At 41.8% G+C, this 20,571-nt stretch overlaps 1 protein-coding gene across 7 annotated transcripts in view; it reads left to right on the forward strand.

The window, feature by feature from the left end:
• The window catches only part of LOC124802664 (PSME3-interacting protein), a 100,001-nt gene that overhangs the window by 39,393 nt on the left and 40,037 nt on the right, over window positions 1-20,571 (forward strand). For 6 of the 7 annotated variants that reach the window (XR_007017137.1, XR_007017136.1, XR_007017135.1 and 3 more), the window contains exons 4-5: window positions 4,122-4,344; window positions 12,107-12,234. Coding sequence is in view for 3 of the 7 variants with exons in the window: in XM_047263576.1 (XP_047119532.1) it covers window positions 4,122-4,344; window positions 12,107-12,234 (351 nt within the window). In the remaining 4 variants the exon portion in view is untranslated. The remainder of the gene's footprint in view (window positions 1-4,121; window positions 4,345-12,106; window positions 12,235-20,571) is intronic. The other variant, XM_047263575.1, reaches the window with a different exon arrangement.

Consider the following 20,571-nt stretch of genomic DNA (forward strand, 5'->3'; position numbering starts at 1 on the left):
TATTGACAGTTACAATTGTATGATCAAGGGAAAATGTGAAGATTGTCCAGGCAAACAAGCCTTACTTGACATGTTTGAAGAATCTGAAGAAGACGATTTGATGCCTGACAATATAAAATACAAGCAATGGGTGACACAAGACAGAACTGAAATGGTGACAGTCATAAAATCATGAAGAGTTTTTTGAAGTGTTGGTGGCTAACCTTGAAAACCTTAAAATGCATCATTTTATTGCAAAAGCTCAAAGTAAATTTTTGAAAGACAAAAAGCAAACCTTCGCAGCTGATGAACACTTAGTTCTTGCTGACTTTTCAGAAAATTATCCCTTTGTTGTTCAAGATGAAGTAAAATGGCACCGCTGGGTAAACAAACAGGCCACAGTTCATCCATTTGTATTCTATTATAAAGATGAAGATAAACTAATGAACCACAGCTTCTGTGTCATAAGTGACTACCTTGAACACAACACTACAGCAATGCACATTTTTCAACTAAAATTAACAAACTACATTAAACAGCACCACTCTTCCATAAAATAACTGATTTACTTTTTGGATGGGGCAGCAAGTCAATATAAAAACAAAAAAAAAAAAAATTATTAACATCTCCTTTCATAAATAAGATTTTGGGTTTGATGTAGAATGGCACTTTTTTCCTTCATGCCATGGGAAGAATGCTTGTGATGGTGTCGGGGGTACAACAAAGCGAGCTGTCACAAAAGCAAGTCTGCAGCAGGCTGATGACTTTTTTGGTGAAGTTGATAATATTGACTGTCAAAACCAAGATGTACATGTTGTATTTTATCACCCTCCAGGACCAAGGACATCTTTTTAAAAAATTGAGAAGGATCAAGTTTGGATGCCACTTAAAAATGTACTAAGGAAGCTGTCTCCCATGGAATTTACAACTGTGACTGGGCGACCTTATAATCTAACACACGAACTGAGTGAACAAATTTCTCAAATGTTCAGTGAGCGATATATTAAAAACCAATAACAAGAGAACAATATAATGTAATTAGTAGGCTTATTTTCAATAAAAAGTAGGTAATCATAGATATGATTAAATTATATACTGTAACTGAGATATTTTATTCCATTAGCCAAGATATCGCAGATGTTTGACTTGTGTTTGTAATTTTTTTTCCATAACTTCCAATTGAATCTCAAAGTTGAAATTTATACTGAAGTTTGATATCATAAAGGTCTATTAACGGTTAAATTTTCAGATATTTATCTGGTCCCCCAACAAAGATATTGCAGACCACAAAATAGAAAAATTAAAAAAATCAATTTTTTAAAATAGTGTATTTTTTTAAGTGTAAGCTGCTCACCATTGATACTCTATAAGAAGTAACTATACTATACAGTGTAATAGCAGAAAAAATATTAAAGCTGAGAAATTAATCTTTCTTTGGAAAACTACTGTTCAAAAATAGTTTTTTTCGTTTGTGGCTGATAACTTTGAACTGTTAAAAATATATTGAAGAATACATTCAGCAAGTGATAATGATGTTAATTTGTAGCCCAGAGTGTGTTGAACTAAATGCATTTTATCTGAAAGGCTTAGAACAATCCACTACTGAATAATTATAAAAACTGTAGATGCTTGCAAATACGAAAAAAAGCGTGCGACTGGGAACAAATATGGCCACCATTTCAAAATAATAAACAATAATTTTTGTAAAAAAATATTTTTGTGAATACTAAACATTGGGGAATTCACCCAGCAAATATAAAATTTTTCTGAGATGGTCAAGCAACCAATTATTTTTTTCTTGGGCCACGTAGTATGGAGTGACCCTTTGAGTTTGGGCTCTGGATAAGTTTGCAAGAATCATTAGAAGACGTTACAGTTTTTTACAGTTATTTAACATCGTTGGAAGCTCATGTATTTAGAGAGAGAGAGAGAGAGAGAGAGAGAGAGAGAGAGAGAGAGAGAGAGAGAGAAATGTGGAATGAGCATCAAACATAATGGGACTATATTTTATCCAGAACTATATATTTTATGTTCATATGTTTTGTCAATGTTGCCCTCTGTTTTATGTTAGGAAAGTAAAACTCCATTCTAGCAAGAAAGATGTCATTAATGACACTAAATTGTAGTGTATCAATTGTCATTTTATGGTGCATACAATACAGACAGTGGCGAAGTCATGATAAGATTGCTTTTAGTTACCCATTTTGCCTTTGTCAACCCTTTGGCAACTTTTCCTTTTTTCCTGTCCTACATCATGCTTTCAGCTGTGTGGTGTCCTGATCAGCAGTCCCATATTTATACAACAAGAAACTTCTGTTGTGATTCCCTTTTAAGTAACCCTTAACCTTGTATAAAAAGTTATGAAAGTGATCTCTGAAAAATGATTATATTTCAGCACACACAACAACTCGGAAGCAAGGGATAGCCCCCAAACAGCGTGAAGTGTATCACCCAAACACCCAGGTATTGTCATATATTTGTTGTCAGCAAAAGTGATTCCTCTCCCACAATCCCTATTGGCTGTACACATTGAGTTGCAAGCCACGCTGAATTATAATCGAATAATATTTACTACTCCTCCCCCCTCCCCCTTCCCCCCCTCCCTCTTCCCTAGTCACCACACACACACACACACACACACACACACACACACACACATTCCTGCCTTCTTATCTTCACACTAGCCTCTTCTTCTTATGCCTTTAACCTACTCTAGATCCTCCACAGTCCCCTGGGCTCTCCTTTCTTCTCTCAGTGTTCCTTCTAACAGTCCACTAATATGCTTGTGCCCTAAGTGTTTCCCATCCCATCCCATCCCATCTCTCTCTCTCTCTCTCTCTCTCTCTCTCTCTCTCTTCACACACACACACACTCTATGCATTACTGTTCCACCACCATCCACTCTGGCCATGAATGCTAATCTACTCAGTAAGGTGGCTGCTTGGCGAGACTGTTGTCACTGTACTACTGTCTGCTGCTTTGCAAGCATTCAGTTAGGTGAGAAACAAACATCTGTTTCTGTGGTGTGTTTCTTAGGCAGAGATGGTGAACCAGCACAGGATTTGTGTAGACAGGTGTGGAATATCATCTGAAAATCACACACAGGCAGCCGGAGTACCAAACCTGTGGCTGCTTATCAGCTACATAAATTTTATCTACATCTGTCTTACCTCCACACTTCACAATCCATTGCATTGTACATTAAACTGCACAAGCAGGCCAATTGTGCCAGTGCTGATAAGTGCCACTAAGTTCTTTTCAATTGCACCAACTGATATTGCACTTTTTCTCTGTGTTTTTTCACTATTTCTCTCTGTTTTTTCACTATTTCTCTCTGTTTGCATTCAAGGTTCAGACTGAATTTCCTGTTCTTCCCAGAATTTCTCTTGGCTCAAGCAAGACATTCATCTTTGACAGTGTTTTGTGTATGTAACACCATGTTTTGGGTTCCAGATCAAATAAGTACCTTTGCAACTGGTGGGACGAGTTGTCACTTCACAGGTTGAAGGAAAGGAACAAGCGGAATTTCACACAGTCAGGTGCTGTGGTATTTGGAGTAATGTATGGGTTTATGACTGCTGTTGAGTGAACTACAATAAGATTAACTTCAAAAAATACAGCAAAGTGCAATACTAAATTTGATAAATAGCCATGAAACAGAATAGATGTGTTTCTCTGTAGGAAGCAGAATCATAATTCGGTGTATTGAAAGTGTACAAATTATCATATTTTCAGCGCTTCCTTTGGATCTGTGTTAAAAGGATAATTCTTTGCAATTCAATGTTCCATAACAACAATATGCCATATGCACCCATGGTCTTTTTTTATTTTTTATTTTTTTTCACAAATGTTTCTTGCTACAGATCTTTTTTTTATGAAATTTGTTGTAAGTAAACTAGCATTGATGAAAAGGAACAACACAGAAAGCAATAATAATTATAGTGCAATAATCAATGCACAAAAGATGACAAAATAACAGCTTACATTTGACAAAGCATAACTGCTAGTTCTTGCTTTCATATTTCAGTATACTTGAGCTTGAAGGAGTTCATGAGAGCTGTGTAACTAATTTTTTACATAAACGAACTTGGAATTGTTCTCACAATTGACTGAAAGTCATGTAGAACTTCTTTTCTCTGCAGAGAATATGATAAAAGGCCTTGATGATGATGAGATAGAATTCTTGGACCTTGTCGATCGAACAAAGCTTGAGGCAGAAAGACTGAAGTCACAGGAGGAAGCAAGAGAGATACGTGACTTCCGTGATGCAGTTGCTCGTCAGCAGGAACGCAGCATTGAGGACAGAATCAACTCCGAGATCCGTTCGCGACCACCTTCCACTGCATCAAGTCAGAGTTCTGCCAGGTGAAACACAATATATTGGTCATCTTTTTACGGTGTTATAAAATATTTGGTTGTAAATATTAGATTTATTGAAGCTATAATTCTTTTCTAAACTATGTAAATTGAGCCATAGTGAGTTTATTGTTGTGCTGTAGACAACCACTCACTGTGTCTTGTATAAGAAATTGCATGTTCTTGCATGTCCGCTCCCCCCCCCCCCCCCCCCCCCCCTCCTAAAAACGACACACACACACACACACACACACACACACACACACACACACACACTCTTCAGTTTTTCTTCAGTGCTGCAGAGAGGTTAAACCCTTCCACATCGGCAGTTTGACCACTTGATTCACCTGTACCGTGCTACTATGTTCTTCATTTAACAAGTAGTCCCCATAAGAACTTAAATACAAGCAATTCAGCTACACTGTTAGCTATGCATCTGCCTATTCCTACAATTGATCACAGCAGTTCAACTGCTTTTGACCCTATGTATTGTGTGAGCCTGCTGTATGGCCATGTTGTTTTATGTGGTTTCTTCTTTTGCGTGACAGAATGGATTTCGATTTAGGAACTTCTGTTATCAAAGCAGAACGTCATCCTACAATGAGTGTGGCTCCAATTTCTACAGACTGCAGTCGTGTGTGTGTGTGTGTGTGTGTGTGTGTGTGTGTGTGTGTGTGTGAGAGAGAGAGAGAGAGAGAGAGAGTTGTGTTTATGCGTGCGTGTGTGTCTTGTCTATTTTTGACGAAGACCATACTGGCTGAAAGCTTGTTTGTGACAATCTTTTTGTTGTGTCTATCTGCGACTCAGCATCTCTGCTATATGGTCAGTGGCAACTTCCCTTTTTGTTATATTGTTACATTAAATCATTAATTTTCCATTGTTTGATCCTACAATTTGGAATTGAGGTAATGATGGTTACATCAAGAAATTTGAAAATGTAGTTCTTTGGAGACCTATGTAAAAATAACACCTCATCAAAAACACACTGGCATTCCAAAATAGTTACCAAATTCTGTTGAGTTTTCCTTTTAATTTTTTATAAATTCTAAAAAAAAGAGTATGTATTTTTCATGAGTTTAGCATTGGATGAAGCCAATACTTCCTCTGACTTTTTTTGCATCTGTTTTCTTTTCAGTGACACAGCAAATAGGAGCAGTTCCTCATCTCACAGCTATCTTGGGCATATATATAGATATTGCCACAGAGACTCTTGTGCACATTTCAAACGTCCACCAGTGAGTCAACCACAGTGTGTAAAATGCCAGTGTGGAAGTAACCTTATTGTTCAGTGATAACATGCTAGCATCTGGAATATGGAAGGCTGTGTAGTTTCACTAAAACAAGTATCAAACTTTCCATCAGTTACATCCATGAGTAGGAGGAAGTGAAGAGTAGTTCAGGCAACTGCTTTAGAGATTTCAAATGGGAATACACAGAAGACTGTTCTGGAAATCTTAAGTAGCAGCAGAAGGGAAACTAGATATTGTAACAGTGGTTTTATTAAGTCTGCTGCACAAGCTCTGACCTCAGGTAGCAGCATACACTCACTTGTCTAGGGAATATATAATTGTGCTGTATCTCCAAATCTACAAGTATACTTGTTTAATTTATCATTAGTGTATTAGTGTATCTCCTTTTGAGTTCCGTTTCTGTTTGGTAAGATACTTTAATATCTATCTCACAGGTTGTCTTAGCACAGTCAAACAGAAAAAAAATCATGCTGATAAAAATCTGTTATTTCTATATCCCTGCTTTAGTGGGTGTACACAACACAAATCATACATAAACATAAGCACATTCACAATTTTTTCATACTCCATAACATAGCTGGTAAGGTGTGTATGCTGTGAATGATGGGAACACAGTGATGTTTGGAGATTGGGCAAGATGAAAATGAGGGTAATGTGAACCATTCCAGAATATTATTTGTGCTAACAGCCGCTGGAAATTATAATGCATTGCAACTGTATTTGAGAAGCTTTTGTGATAGCTATCCTTCAGCAGTCTCTCTGTGCTATACTCCAATAATTTAGTGCACTACGAACTATCCTTCAGCAGTCTCTCTGTGCTATACTCCAACAATTTAGTGCGCCATGAAAGATACCTAGATTGTTCAAGCTCTCTGCACAGCACAGCAAATATTATTACTTGCTTGGTTGGTAGGTTCACAAGATTTGTTGCAATAGAACAAGAAAAGGATGTCATCATTCAACAGTTGATCCTCAAATATCTTTAGGCAATTAGTAACATCAGTAAACTGTTAACTTTAATCTTAGTTTCACATTCTTTTGCTGCTGCCACCATTATTTTCGAAGTATGTTTTTCTCTCCTACAGTTTCATATGGTCATTGCTGATATCTGTCCTGTTAGTGACTTAGAAATATAATCTAGTCAGGAAACAGGCTTATTCATTTTCTGCACTTACTTGTAGGTGGGGGGCACGGTTAGATCTGCCATAGTTTTCACATTTTTGAAGCTTTCACTTTCTGTCCTCAGCAGTCGTGTTCAAATACAATGCAGCACCAAAGAAACTTGTATAGGCCTGCATATTCAAATGCAGAGATATGTAAACTGACAGAATACGGTGCTGTGGTCGGCAACGCCTATATAAGACAAGTGTCTGGCGCAGTTGGAGTTTGAACATGGTGTTGTAGTTGGTGCATGCGCGATAGGACACAGCATCTCTGAGGTAACGATAAAGTGGGGATTTTCCCATATGACCATTTCACGAGTGTATTGTGAATATCAACAATCCAGTAAAGCATCAAATCTCCAACATCGCTGTGGCCAGATAAAGATCCTACAAGAACAGGACCAAAGATGACTGAAGAGAATTGTTTAGTGTGGCAGAAGTGCAACCCTTCTACAAATTGCTGCAGATTTCAATGCTGGGCCATCAACAAGTGTCAGTGTGCAAACTATTCAATGAAACATCATCGATGCGGGCTTTTGGGGCCGAAGGTCCATTCGTATATGCTTGATGACTGTATGACACAAAGCTTTACGCCTCATCTGAGCCCATCAGCACCGACATTGGACTGTTGATGACTGGAAACATGTTGCCTGTTTGAATGAGTCTTGTTTCAAATTGTATCGAGCGGGTGAACATGTATGGGTGTGGAGACAACCTCTTGAATCCATGGACCCTGCTTGTCAGCAGGAGACTGTTCAAGCTCTGCATTGGTATGGGGCATGTACAGTTGGAGTGATATGGGACACGTAATAGTCTAAATATGACTCTGGCAGGTGACATGTATGTAAGTATCCTGTCTGATCACCTGCATCCATTCATGTCCATTGTGCATTCCAGTGGGCAGGAACAATTCCAACAGAACAATGTGACACCCCATATGTCCAGAATTGCTACAGAGTGGCTCCAGGAACACTCTTCTGAGTACCCCCTGCGGGTTTGGGGGTAAGAATAGGCCCGCGGTATTCCTGCCTGTCGTAAGAGGCGACTAAAAGGAGTCTCCAACGTTCTGGCCCTTATGTGATGGTCCCCTCTAGGGTTTGTCCATATTTACAAATTATTACGAAGAGTGAGCCGATTGGGGAAGGGTGCCTTACTTGGTGCATTGTGTCCATCATGCGTTGAGACCTTTCGCCAGCTTACTCGTCGTTGCATTGCAGTCCCGCCTGCTCTCCATCCCTTGGGCACGGATACGTTCGTGGGTGCGCTTTCTGCCATGCAAAATGCAGTGTCGCTTTCTGCACTGATGACGACCATGGACTACTTGTCACCTAATATCCAGCACGGTAGCCAGTCCGTTGTGGTGGGGCTGCCATGTACCCTGTTGGTTGTAGCCCCCTGACAACACAGGGATCGCTCTACTGATGCCTGCGCTGTTAACTCCCCACTTATGCCAAGGAGTAGATGTCCATCTCCCTGGGGCATTGGGGCTCCTGGCAATGGCCATCCTGCCAGGTGGCCCTTGCTGTGGCTGGGTGGTGCCCGTGGGGAGGGCCCTTGGTCAGAGTAAGTGGCATCAGGGTGGATGCTTTTCGCGGATGATGCTGTAGTATACAGAGAAGTTGCAGCATTAGAAAATTGCAGCGAAATGCAGGAAGATCTGCAGCAGATAGGCTCTTGGTGCTGGGAGTGGCAACTGACCCTTAACACAGACAAATGTAATGTATTGCGAATACATAGAAAGAAGGATCCTTTATTGTATGATTATATGATAGCAGAACAAACACTGGTAGTAGTTACTTCTGTAAAATATCTGGGAGTATGCGTACGGAATGATTTGAAGTCGAATGATCATATAAAATTAATTGTTGGTAAGGCGGGTGCCGGGTTGAGATTCATTGGGAGAGTCCTTAGAAAATGTAGTCCATCAACAAAGGAGGTGGCTTACAAAACACTCGTTCAACCTATACTTGAGTATTGCTCATCAGTGTGGGATCCGTACCAGGTCAGGTTGACAGAGGAGATAGAAGAGCGGCGCGTTTCGTCACAGGGTTATTTGGTAAGCGTGATAGCGTTACGGAGATGTTTAGCAAACCCAAGTGGCAGACTCTGCAAGAGAGGCGGTCTGCATTGTGGTGTAGCTTGCTGTACAGGTTTCGAGAGGATATCTGGATGAGGTATTGAATATATTGCTTCCCCCTACTTACACTTCCCGAGGAGATCACGAATGTAAAATTAGAGAGATTCGAGCGTACACGGAGGCTTTCCAGCAGTCGCTCTTTCCGCGAACCATATGCGACTGGAACAGGAAAGGGAGGTAATGACAGTGGCACGTAAAGTGCCCTCCGCCACACACCGTTGGGTTGCTTGACGAGTATAAATGTAGATGTAGATGTAGACACGCAGTGAAGCGCGGCAAATCTTCTCTTGCTGGTGGCCAACCACCAGCAGTCTCTAGGCGTTCGAGGGCTCACTTTAATGCTAACATGTATCACCCCAAATCGTTCCCCTCCCTGGCCACACCATGGGAGGAACGAAAGGCTATGAATGACAGTGAAATGTATTCGCCCCAGTATCTAGTCTGTACAAGAGCTGATAGGGAATCCTTTGTGTCCATGAAGCATCAGTTCTTTGTAGACCATTTAGAAGACAAGTTCAGGGAGGTGGAGGGCTTGTCAAAAATGCGGTCTGGGTCAGTCATGATAAAAACAGCATCCTCTGCCCAGTCACAGGCCTTAAGCGCTTGTAAGAAGCTGGGGGATGTTTCTGTTACTATCACGCCCCATAAAAGCTTAAATATGGCCCAGGGCATTGTCTTCCACAGGGATATTCTTTTACAGTCCGATGACGAGCTGCACGCCAACTTAGAGCAACGAGGTGTCCATTTCGTCCAGCGCGTCCACCGGGGTCCGAGGGATAATCAGGTTGCCACCGGAGCCTTCATCTTGGCCTTCGAGGGTGACACATTATCTGAGGAGGTCAAGGTGATGGTCTGCCGCTGTTACGTCAAGCCATATATCCCTCCCCCGTTGCGGTGCTTCAAGTGATGGAAGTTCGGCCATATGTCTTCCCGCTGTGCTTCCAGCCTCATATGTTGTGATTGTGGTCGTCCATCCCATCTCGATACTCCATGTGCCCCGCCTCCCATCTGTGTCAACTACGGAGAGCACCATCCCCCTTGCTCGCCAGACTGTAAGATTCTACAGAAGGAAAGGAAAATAATGGAGTACAAGACCCTGGACAGACTGACCTACACTGAGGCTACACGGAAATTTGAACGGCTTCATCCCGTGCGCATGACATCATGTTATGCCGCCACTGTCACTCCTGTTACGGCTCCATCAGTTGGATCACATACAGTCAGCTCTCAGAGCCGAAGGACCACACCTGCCCCCTTGATGGTGGGGGGCACTTCCTTCCTTGTTGCTCCCACACCACCTACCTCAGGAGCAGCAGCAGCCCCCCCCCCCCCCCTCCATCCCCCAACCACTTCTAAGCCGGAGAAGCCCCCCCCCCTCTGGCGATGACAGCTAGAATCCAAGGCGATGTCGGAAACCGAGCACGCATTTCGACAGAGGACACTCCTGTGACAGTTGCCAATGCGAAAGCGTTTCTACGCCAGTATTTTGTTATAAAGCTGGTGCCGGAACTTGCAGTCTCTAGTGATGGACGCTCACCGGAAGATGGCTGGACAATTGCTAGCCGAAATTTTGTGGCAAGAAGTCAACATGATCCGGCTGCAAACCCGAAACCTCATCGAACAGGTGTTAATCGTGCTCCTAAATTACAGTACAGTATACAGTTCTGTATTGTGAATATACTTGAGTTACTCCTTCGTTGCCACTCCAAGTAACATAACCACTTGAGCTGATGCAACAGTTGGGAGCTGAAGCAGAGCTAATGGTTTCATTTTCCTTCTGCTTATCCAAATTCTGTTTTCTTATGAACCTCTTACTATAGCTTTTACTAGCTTCATAGAATAGTGGCTATATGGATGTGTGAATGAAGTGAAGAAAAATGCAACTTGAGTATATGTTGTGTAGGTATATTTCAAAAGTTCAACTCTTGTAGCAGGTGCACATATCGTGTTATACTAAATGACATCTCTCAGAAGTTTCCTGCAACAACAGTGGAAATGTAGTGTTGCAAAAAAATTTGTCCCAGTACAATGAATTCACCCTCTTTCAGACTTCTCTATTAAATAAGCAAATAGTAATTCAATTTTATGGAAATCAGTTCTGTTAAAAAATCAACGAAACTCATTCAAACAGATTCACGACAGGCTTGGCGAACAAGACTGGTTATATGAATCCAATTGACGTGTTTAAAGAAACAAAAATGAAACACTTCACATACAGAACCAATATAAATATGAGAGTGTAACACTTTGTAGGAATATGAAATGTAATGATCACTTAGCTTCAGTTGTGGGTAAAGCTGGTGGTAGATCTAAGTTTATTGGTAGACTACTGGGGAAGTACAGTCAGTCTGTAAAGGAGACTGCTTGCAAATCACTCATGTGACCTGTTCTAGAATGTTGCTCAAGTGTGTACCAAATAGGACTAACAGGGGATGTTGAACATATACACAAAAGGGCAGAATGAATGGTAACAGGTTTGTTTGATCCACGGGAGAGTGTCACAAAAATACTGAAGGAACTGAACTGGAAGACTCTTAAAGGTAGACCTAAACCATACCTAGAAAGAGCCAGCTTTAAATGATGATTATAGGAATATACTACAATCCCCAATGTATCACTCACATAGGGATTGTGAGGATAAGATTAGAGTAATTATTGAATGCACAGAGACATTCAATCAATCATTCTTCCAATTCTCCATACATGAATGGAAGGGGAAGAAACCCAAATAGCTGGTACAATGGGGCGTACCCTTTGCCAAGCACCTGGTTTGCAGAGTATGCATGTATATATAGCACTTATACATGTGAAAAATCATACTATCAAAATATTCAGCTTACACTCAGTTCAGTACTGTGTCCCAAAAATTTTACTGCATTACTTCCAAATAAAGTGACTGGGCTAGTGTGTCATTGCTTGCAGTTTGCTGTATGTGTGTGTTGTTTTGAGCTTAATAATTCGGTATCCTTGCTGTTAACTTATTATCTTGCACAGCAAAATTGAAATATAGGTAACCAGGTCATCACCACTGTATTATACTCAATTATTTTACAATCACAAAAAAAAATTATTAGTTTCTCTTAATAAACTTGATGCTTCCATTTGTAGGTTATGCTTTACTGTTTGTGAAGTTTTACCATGGTGAATATCAGCCATTTTCATAAATCAGTCAAACACAGCTATTATTCTGTTTCATATTAGGCCCATTTTTCATGTTGCAGCAGTCGCAGTTCTCAGGCACGTTTGCTAACTGGAGCAGTCAGGAAGCGCCGAGCACCATCCCCTTCATCATCCTCCACTACAGCTGTTATGGATGGAGGCAACTCTCAGCCAAAAAAGAAACCTTTAGGTGAGCACCGCTTTTTGATGCAAGCCAGAAACTTTTTGAGATTACTTAGCCTTTTTTGTGGCTTAGGATATTGTAATTATAATGTTGTATCAGGATTAATTTGAGTGTGTGGTATATGTGTAAATTCCTAAGTGGAAATATTGGTTGCAGTCATTGGATTCCTAGGAACTCCCTAGCACATGAAAACTGTGTGTCAGACTGGGGCTCTAACCCAGAACCTTGCCTTGTGCAGGCAGTTCTATTATTGACTAAGCTATCCAGGCACAACTTAATACTGGCCCTCATAGCTTTATTTTTGCCAATACCTCTCTCCTACTTTCCTAATGTCACAGGAGATATTCCATGAAGTTTGGAAAGTAGGAGAAAGGTACTGGCAAAATTACAGCTGTGAGGGGCCAACAGTAACTCATGTGGATAGCCCAGCTGATAATAGAATTGCTCGTGAAAGGTGAGCCCTGGTTCAAAGCAGTTTTAATTTTCCATGAATTTTCAAAACAGCACACACTCTGCTGCAGAATGAAAGATCCTGATTGTAAGAGTTCTGTTCAAAAAATCCCGAACTTTGTCCACACCATTTTTCTACGCTGATCTTTTACTTATTGTGCATGGTCTCCTTCAACAATCTGTCCTCCACAACTGATACACTGCTCCCAATGCCATGTCTACTTACGGAAGCAATCTTGATACATCTCTTGCTGGATCGCGTGAAGCACTGTCTGCAAATTTTGTTTTATCTGTCTATTGTTGCAAATCTTCATCCTTTCAATGGGATTTTCAACTTTGGAAGTAAAAAATAGTCCACAGGGGCCAGGTCTGGAGAGCACGGAGGATGTGGCAGCGCAGTGATTTGGTTTTTTGTGCAATAGTCAAACATCAACAGGGATGAATGTGCAGGTGGGTTGTCATGATGCAAGAGCCATGAATTGGCTTGCCACATTTCAGACCGTATCCCTCTCACATTTTCTCAAAGGCGTTACAGCACGTCCCAATAGTTCCATCGATTAACAGTGTATCCCTGTGGCATGAATTTATGATGAACCAATCCTTCAGAGTCAAAGAAAACTATCAGCATGGCTTTGACAATTGACCTGACTTGACAAACTTCATTTGATATTGGAGAGCCTTTGTGAAGATGGAACCTTGGTCTCAACATCATAACTGTAGACTCACCAGTTATGATTCTCATAAGCAACATCTCGTTCTCATTTGCGTGATCGAAAGTCTCTTCACAGATTGCGAGGCGAAGATCTTTCTGGTCTTGACTTATGAGCTGTGAGATGAACTTGGCGGCAACATGATGCATTCCAAGATGCTGTGTCAGGATTTCGTGACATGATCCATCTGAAATGTTATATTTGTCTGCAGGCTCTCGGACAGTCATTCTTCGATTGGCATGCACAATTTTGTCGACATTCCTGAATGAGCGTCATCGGTAGATGTCAAAGGGTGTCCTGAACGAGGTTCATCTTTAACTTCTGTCTGACCATTTTTAAACCATGTGAACTATTTCGTAACACCAAGTACAGCTTAAGCACTCATCCCTGCATCACTTGGTGTGTGACTGTAATAGTTTCTTGAGTTTAATGCAAAATTAATTTATTTAGGTTACTTTATTCAAAAAGTATTGTTACTGGTTTCAAATTGGTACAATTAAAGAAAGAGGGCTCTCATACAACCAATGTAACTTTACAAAAGCAATTTGTGGCTAGTTATTACTGCACACCATCAAGAATTTGTTTCACATAACAGCCACAGTCTCCAATCACATCTTGATTTGACAAAATTGTATCTAAGTCATTTAACATAAAAGAAGGTTAAGTGTCATGGTTCCTATTTTACTCTTAAGAAGTGCTTTCCTCCCCCACTTCTATGTATTCCTTGCATTAATTGTAAAGTTCTCTTCACTTTAATACTGTCATATTATCTGTGAAGCTGGTACCACTGTTAGCGAAATTTATTGTCATTACTCCCTTGAGCTCCTCTTCATGTTCCAATGAGATTTTGTGATTAATTGTTTACTAGACCATTAGTTACTATTGTTTATTATAAGGTGTACAACTTTGCTTCCACCTTTTTCCCCAACATTTGAGGCTTTAGTGAAACAAATTGGTTACATATTTATCATTCAAAGTATTTTCCATCGCTGGCCACTACTTTCTCCCATCCTTCGGGCAGTGAACGAATCCCGTGTCGAAAAAATTGTTCATCTTAAAAGCGATCCACTTCTTCATGAGATCAGAAGTGTTGGCCAGCCAGGCCATGCACCATTGATCTAAACAGGTGATAGTCAGAGGGAGGAATGTCTGGAGAATACGGCAGGTGGGGTAGGACTTCCCATTTTAATGGTTCCAAGTTCATTTTTACCTCTTTTGCAATGTGGAGTCAAGCATTGTCGTGCTGCTGCAAAATCACTTTATCGTGCTTCTCGCTGTATTGTGGTCATTTGTCTTTTAATGCTCTGCTCAAACGCATTAATTGCATTTGATAATGAGCACCTGTGATTGTTTCGCTTGCTTTTAACAACTCGTAGTACATGACGCCGAGCTGGTCCCACCGGATGCAGAGTATGATCTTGGAGTCGTGAATATTCGGTTTGGCCGTTGACGTGGAAGCATGACGAGGATATCCCCATGATTTTTTGCATTTAGGGTTATCGTAATTAAACCGTTTTTCGTCCCCAATCACAATGTGATGCAGAAATCCCTTCTGTTTTTGCCTCTGAAGCAGCTGTTCACAAACACCATTCAATGTCTCTTGGTTTCAGCTCACACGGGACGAAAGTTCCTATTTTCTGAATCATTCCCATAGCTGTAGAATGTTTTGAAATGGCTTGCTGTGTCACTCCCATTAATCATGCCAATTCTTCTTGAGTTTGACGCAAGTCTTCACTCAGCAATGTCTCCAATTCTGAATCTTCGAAAACATTCTCTCTTCCACCACTATGCCTGTCTATGACGTTAAAAATCACCATTTGTGAAGTGTTGAAACCACTCACGACACGTTCTTTTACTAATAGCGCCCTCACCATACGTACTTGAGAGTATTCGATGAGACTCAGCTGCTGTTTTCTTCATATTGAAACAAAACAGTAACACCTCCTGCAAATGATGAGAATTAGGCTCGTAACGTGACATTTTCAATCAAGAACAATTTTATGATGCCGACACAAATCGACTAATGTTTGAATGAGGTTCTGTTGACCAGAGGTCCAAGCTAACTGCCTGATGTCTGCAATCTGTTTCTTTCGACCGCTACTTACTATTGTCGCTACCTATCGGCAAACAGCGGAAGCAGAGTTATACACCTTGTAATGTTAGATTCCTGGGAAGATTTTGAACATGTTCGTTGGGTGAAATAAAAGTGCACTGGCTATATATGCAGGTGATACAACAGGTCTCCATTTTCATCTGTGGATCACCTGGAACCAGTTAGTTGCTTACTGTCATCACTGATACCATTCATGGGTAATTTATTAATTTTCATTCCATTTCATCATAAGGATCATGTCCAAACTTCTTCTGTGTACCATTTTCGGAGAAGGATATTTTAGTAGTTTTACAATATTTTCAGGTCTAGATCTTTATAGCTCCTTTTCTGTGTTCTGTACTGTAAGTCTATCAGAAGTTCAATATCTTTGCAGAATGGAACAGTGCTTGCAGTTCAAAAGCTACTCCACAAGTAGAAGAGCATGTATTTGTCTCCTCCCACCTTCACAATAGGTGTGCCCCTCCGGAATCTGTGTGATCTACACTTCCTTTTTTTTTTTTTTCACCTTATCCTCCCTTCATTTCCAAGGAAGGACGTAGCAGCTCCCAAAGCTGGGCTAATTTCTTTTACTTTTATATGTGTGTATTGGCAGTACCAAGAATTTTTTCTTCTGAAGGTAAGTGCTGAACAACAATTCCGTCTCATACTTTTTATACTATATCAGTCCATGGTGCTGTTGTACCACAGGACTTGCTTTTTTAGCTTAATTCACAGTATTCGGCTTCTGAGACAGAAAAGTTTGTTAGATTGTGCTGAATGAAATATATGAACTTGTTTAGCAATCATTAGTCTGATACACAGTCTATCTGACTACAGGTTATAGGTGGCTTTCCACACTTGTTTAACCAAAATAAGATTGGTTCCTGGTTTCCACCTCAGAAATGTGATAAATAGAAGTTCAAATACAGATACACAGAATCAAAATTTAAATGCATCACAATACCGTATTTACTCGAATCTAAGCCGTACTCGAATCTTAATCCGCACCTGTAAAATGAGACTGGGGGGGGGATCCCGAATCTGAATCTAAGCCACACCTGAAATTTGAGACTCAAAATTCAAGGGGAGAGAAAAGTTTTAGACGGTACCTCCAAATAGAAACAAAGTTGGTCCATTGTAACATGAGACACAGTTTAGGTCGAATGGATGAAGATACAGCTACAGTAGTTTGGTTCGAGTCGTAAGCTTAACAGTTAAGCTGTACCAAGTAGCAATTGCTATGTGTTAGGCGGTCTGTCCATATTTATACGTACTTTGTCTGGTTTGAATCGATTGCTTATTTTGCTTTGATCTGATAAGTGCCGTTCTCTTTGTTATAGGTGTTTATGTCACTTTAAGCTGAAAATGCATTATCGTATTGTGTCATGCATTGTTTGTCGCATTCTTGTAATGAGTGTTTACGAGCTGTCGCCGCTCGCATCATGGCTTGCTTTTGTGCGCGCTACCGCAGCTTACAATAAAAAAAGGGGAGGAATTGTCCCGTAAGCGAAACAATGGCAAGAGACTATTTTTTGTTACTTACACTGCTACTTTCTTTGATAATGATCAACAAGAACCAATCCCCAATCGCCAGCTGGACAAGCAACATCCTCCACTAGAACGGGTTCCTTCCCCTCCCAGTATTCTGGTGATCTGCAACCGGATACCAGCCAGTGGCTGACGGAAACAGTTGTAACGTGGTCGCCATGCCACTGGACCCCACGTGCACTGACTCAGTAACTGAGGCGAAGTTCCTGGTGGCCCCTGCTGTGCCACCAGATCCCCTCCCCCACAGCCTGCTTCAGAACCAATGTGTATTGATGTCGTATCCTCACAGCAGTAGATCCTGAGGCATGATGTGCCTCCATGGTCCCTTCATTTCTCCACAGGATACTGATACCATGATCCTCCAGTGAAACTGTAGTAGTTTATTCTGCTATCTGGCTGAGCTTTGATGTATCTTATGCATTTCCTGTGCTTTTTGCATTGCGTGCCAGGAAATTTGGTTCCCAGAATTGTGAACCCCTACCCTCTTTGGTCATTTTAAGAATCAAGCTGACTGTGACAGAGCGTCCGGTGGAGTTTGTATTTATGTTCTGGACTGTGTCTACAGCGAATAGGAGCAACTTGTTACAACACAGAGAATGTGGCTGATTGTGTGAGGATATCTCCCTCTGATGGTGAAGTGTCTTAGAATGTATTGTCTGCACTGATTTCTTAGTTCCCCCCCCAACCCTTCCTCATTTTGGATGTCGTCAATCCCACAACCCTTTGTGGGGTGGAATTATGACCAGTCTGCAGTAAAACTATAGAAACTGTGGTTGTATAGCTTGATCATCTTCTCCTGAATCCCTGTGCTCCCACACTCTTCATTTTGGTGTATTGATGTTATTCGGCCATTGATCTTTCCATTTGCAACACTGGTCTTTTGCCTTCCATCCACTGGAGAGTCCATGATGGCCTGTGCAGTGTGTCCAGTGAACCTCGAAATCTTGAAAACTTGGAAAAAGCTGGGAATTTTCAAAATCGGGAAAAACAGGGATAAACCTTAAAATTAAAAACCTTCACCTTTTAAAAAAATTTTCGGTGCCGATAATATTGATATAATGGATAGATAAAAAAATCTACGCACCAAGCGGCAGTAGGGAAACATGCACACGCGTACACACACACACACACACACACACACACACACACACACACACACACACACACACACACCCGCGAGCGCACACGCACACACACACGCGCGCGCGCGCGCGCGAAAGGGTTTAACCTTAAAAGGTTTCGGAGCCAGTGGCTCTGTCTTTTGGCAGATGAGTTGAAGGGGAAGGAAGAGGGGTGAAGGAAAAGAACTGGAGAGGTTTAGGGAAAGGGGTAAAGTCCAGAAAAGTCACCCAGAACCCTGGGTCAGGGTAAGCTTACCAGACAGGATGAGAAGGAAAGAGTTTTTTCCTTTTCATCTCGTGCGATTGCATCAGTACTGAAACCAGTTAAACACCCCCTTTAGATGGACAGCTATCACCCACTTAGTCTCACTAATGTTCGCTACAAATTGCTTGAACTGAATGTATGGTGAGCCAGCAGCTGTGTTTGTAACTTTTGTAACTTTAGTCTTGGGCACCCAAGGTGGTATTTGCTGAGGCCTTTCTACTGCTGACAATTTGGTCTGCCTAGAGCATGCAATATGGTCAGTTTCTGCCTGGCATCAACACCTTATTGCTGTCTTCTTCAACTTGCAAAAGGCTTATGACACCTCATGGCATCATTATGTCCTCGTTACCATCCATGAAGTGGGGTCTTCAGGGCCCCATTCCAAAATTTTGTCTGAAACTTCTCATCACACTGTACTTTCCAGGTTCAAGTTGGCACTTGCCACAGTATCGCCCGTATGCCAAAGAATGGGGTCCTGCAGGGCTCTGTATTGAATGAGCCCCTTTTTCTAGTAGCTATCAATGGTTTAGCTGCAGCTTTGGGGTCTGCAGCATCACCCTCACTGTACACTGCAGATGTGTGGGTTTTGCTGAACGCCAACAGCAGGATGCCATATGAAAGGCGCAATACTTGGCTGTCGCCCGTGGCTTCCATTTCTCAGAGTTGGACTCTACCTCAGTGACCAGTTGCTCAATGTGGTAGAGTCTTATCGCTTTCTGGGACTGGTTTTCGATATTTGCTTGACTTAGCTTTCCCATCTTCTCCACCTTATGTGAACGTGCTGGTCACACCTTAATACTCTCTGCTGCCTCAGTAACACCAGCAGGGGTGCAGACCATTCTACACTTCTGCAACTTTCTGATCTCGTTCCATCTTCATTGTGGGAGTCTGGTATATGGCTTGGCCGTACAGATGCTGAGCCTGATACACCATTATGGGGTCCAGCTTGTGACAGGTACCTTTTGAACCAGCCCTGTAAACAGTCTACTCGTGGAGGCTGGGGTCTCTCCACTACAGATCAGGCTCCAACAACTGCTACTCAACATGTGATATACATTCGCTGCTGCCCTGTGCATCTAAACTACCATTTCATTCTTCCTGTTAGGAAGATTTGCCTCCCACAACAGTAGCCCAAGACGGGAATCACTATTGCAATTTGCATGCAATGTCTCTATTCTGAACTCCAACTTCCCCTACTGTCGCATCTTGTCAGGGAGCAATTGCTTAGCCCCCCATAATCTGTACTCCACCCTCAAATCTGTGTTGACCTGTCCTTTGGACCAAAAGACTCTGTTGACCCAAGGGCTATTTGCACCTGTTTCTGGGCATTTTTGATGCATTGCCGGGTTCGGAGGTGGTATACACTGAGAGCAGTGCTGTTGACGGACAAATTGGTTTTGTCCTACACACATGCAAGGTGCAGTGAACTATGATGTGTGCTGCATGGATGCAGTGTATTCACTGCACAATTGGTGGCCATTGCTCGAGCCCTCGGGCATGTTAATTTTTGCACTAGTGAGACATTCTTAATCGGCTGTGGCTGTCTTAGTAGTCTTCAGGCTATTGACCAGTGCTACCCTGGCACCACTTGGTTGCGTTTATCTAAGATCACCTGTCTGACCTTCATCAAAGTGGACGATTGGTCGTCTTTGGACCCCAGGTGATGTTGGGACACCAGGGAAAGAACATGCTGGTTGGTTGGCAAAGTTGAGTATCGAGATGCTGACTTTGGAGATGAGGGAACCAGAAATGGATCTTCAGTCAATTCTACGCCATCAGTTGTTGTAGGCGTGGAACACAGACTGGTGTGGCGTGATTTCTCTGAACAAACTGTGTACAGTAAAGGGGACCAGGGTCATGTGGTAGTCTTCCTTTTGTGCTTCTCACAGGCAATCTACCTTCCTCTGTCGGCTTCATATTTGCCACGTGTATCTGACCCATGGCTTATCCTGCTGATGGTGGCCCACATCCTACTACACTGCCCCAATTTGGCCTTCTTACAGTGACAGGTTGCCTCTAGTGCTGGCAGACAATGCCAGAGTGGCTGATCTAGTTTTATGTTTTCCCCACGAAGATGCTTTCTCCTCCTTTCTGGGAGATAGGGTATGTTGACCTTGGTGGCCGCTTGAGGGCTAGGTGGTGTACCTCGTCACCTGC

This window comes from Schistocerca piceifrons, chromosome 6 (genome assembly GCF_021461385.2).
Source record: "Schistocerca piceifrons isolate TAMUIC-IGC-003096 chromosome 6, iqSchPice1.1, whole genome shotgun sequence".
Lineage (NCBI taxonomy): Eukaryota > Metazoa > Arthropoda > Insecta > Orthoptera > Acrididae > Schistocerca > Schistocerca piceifrons.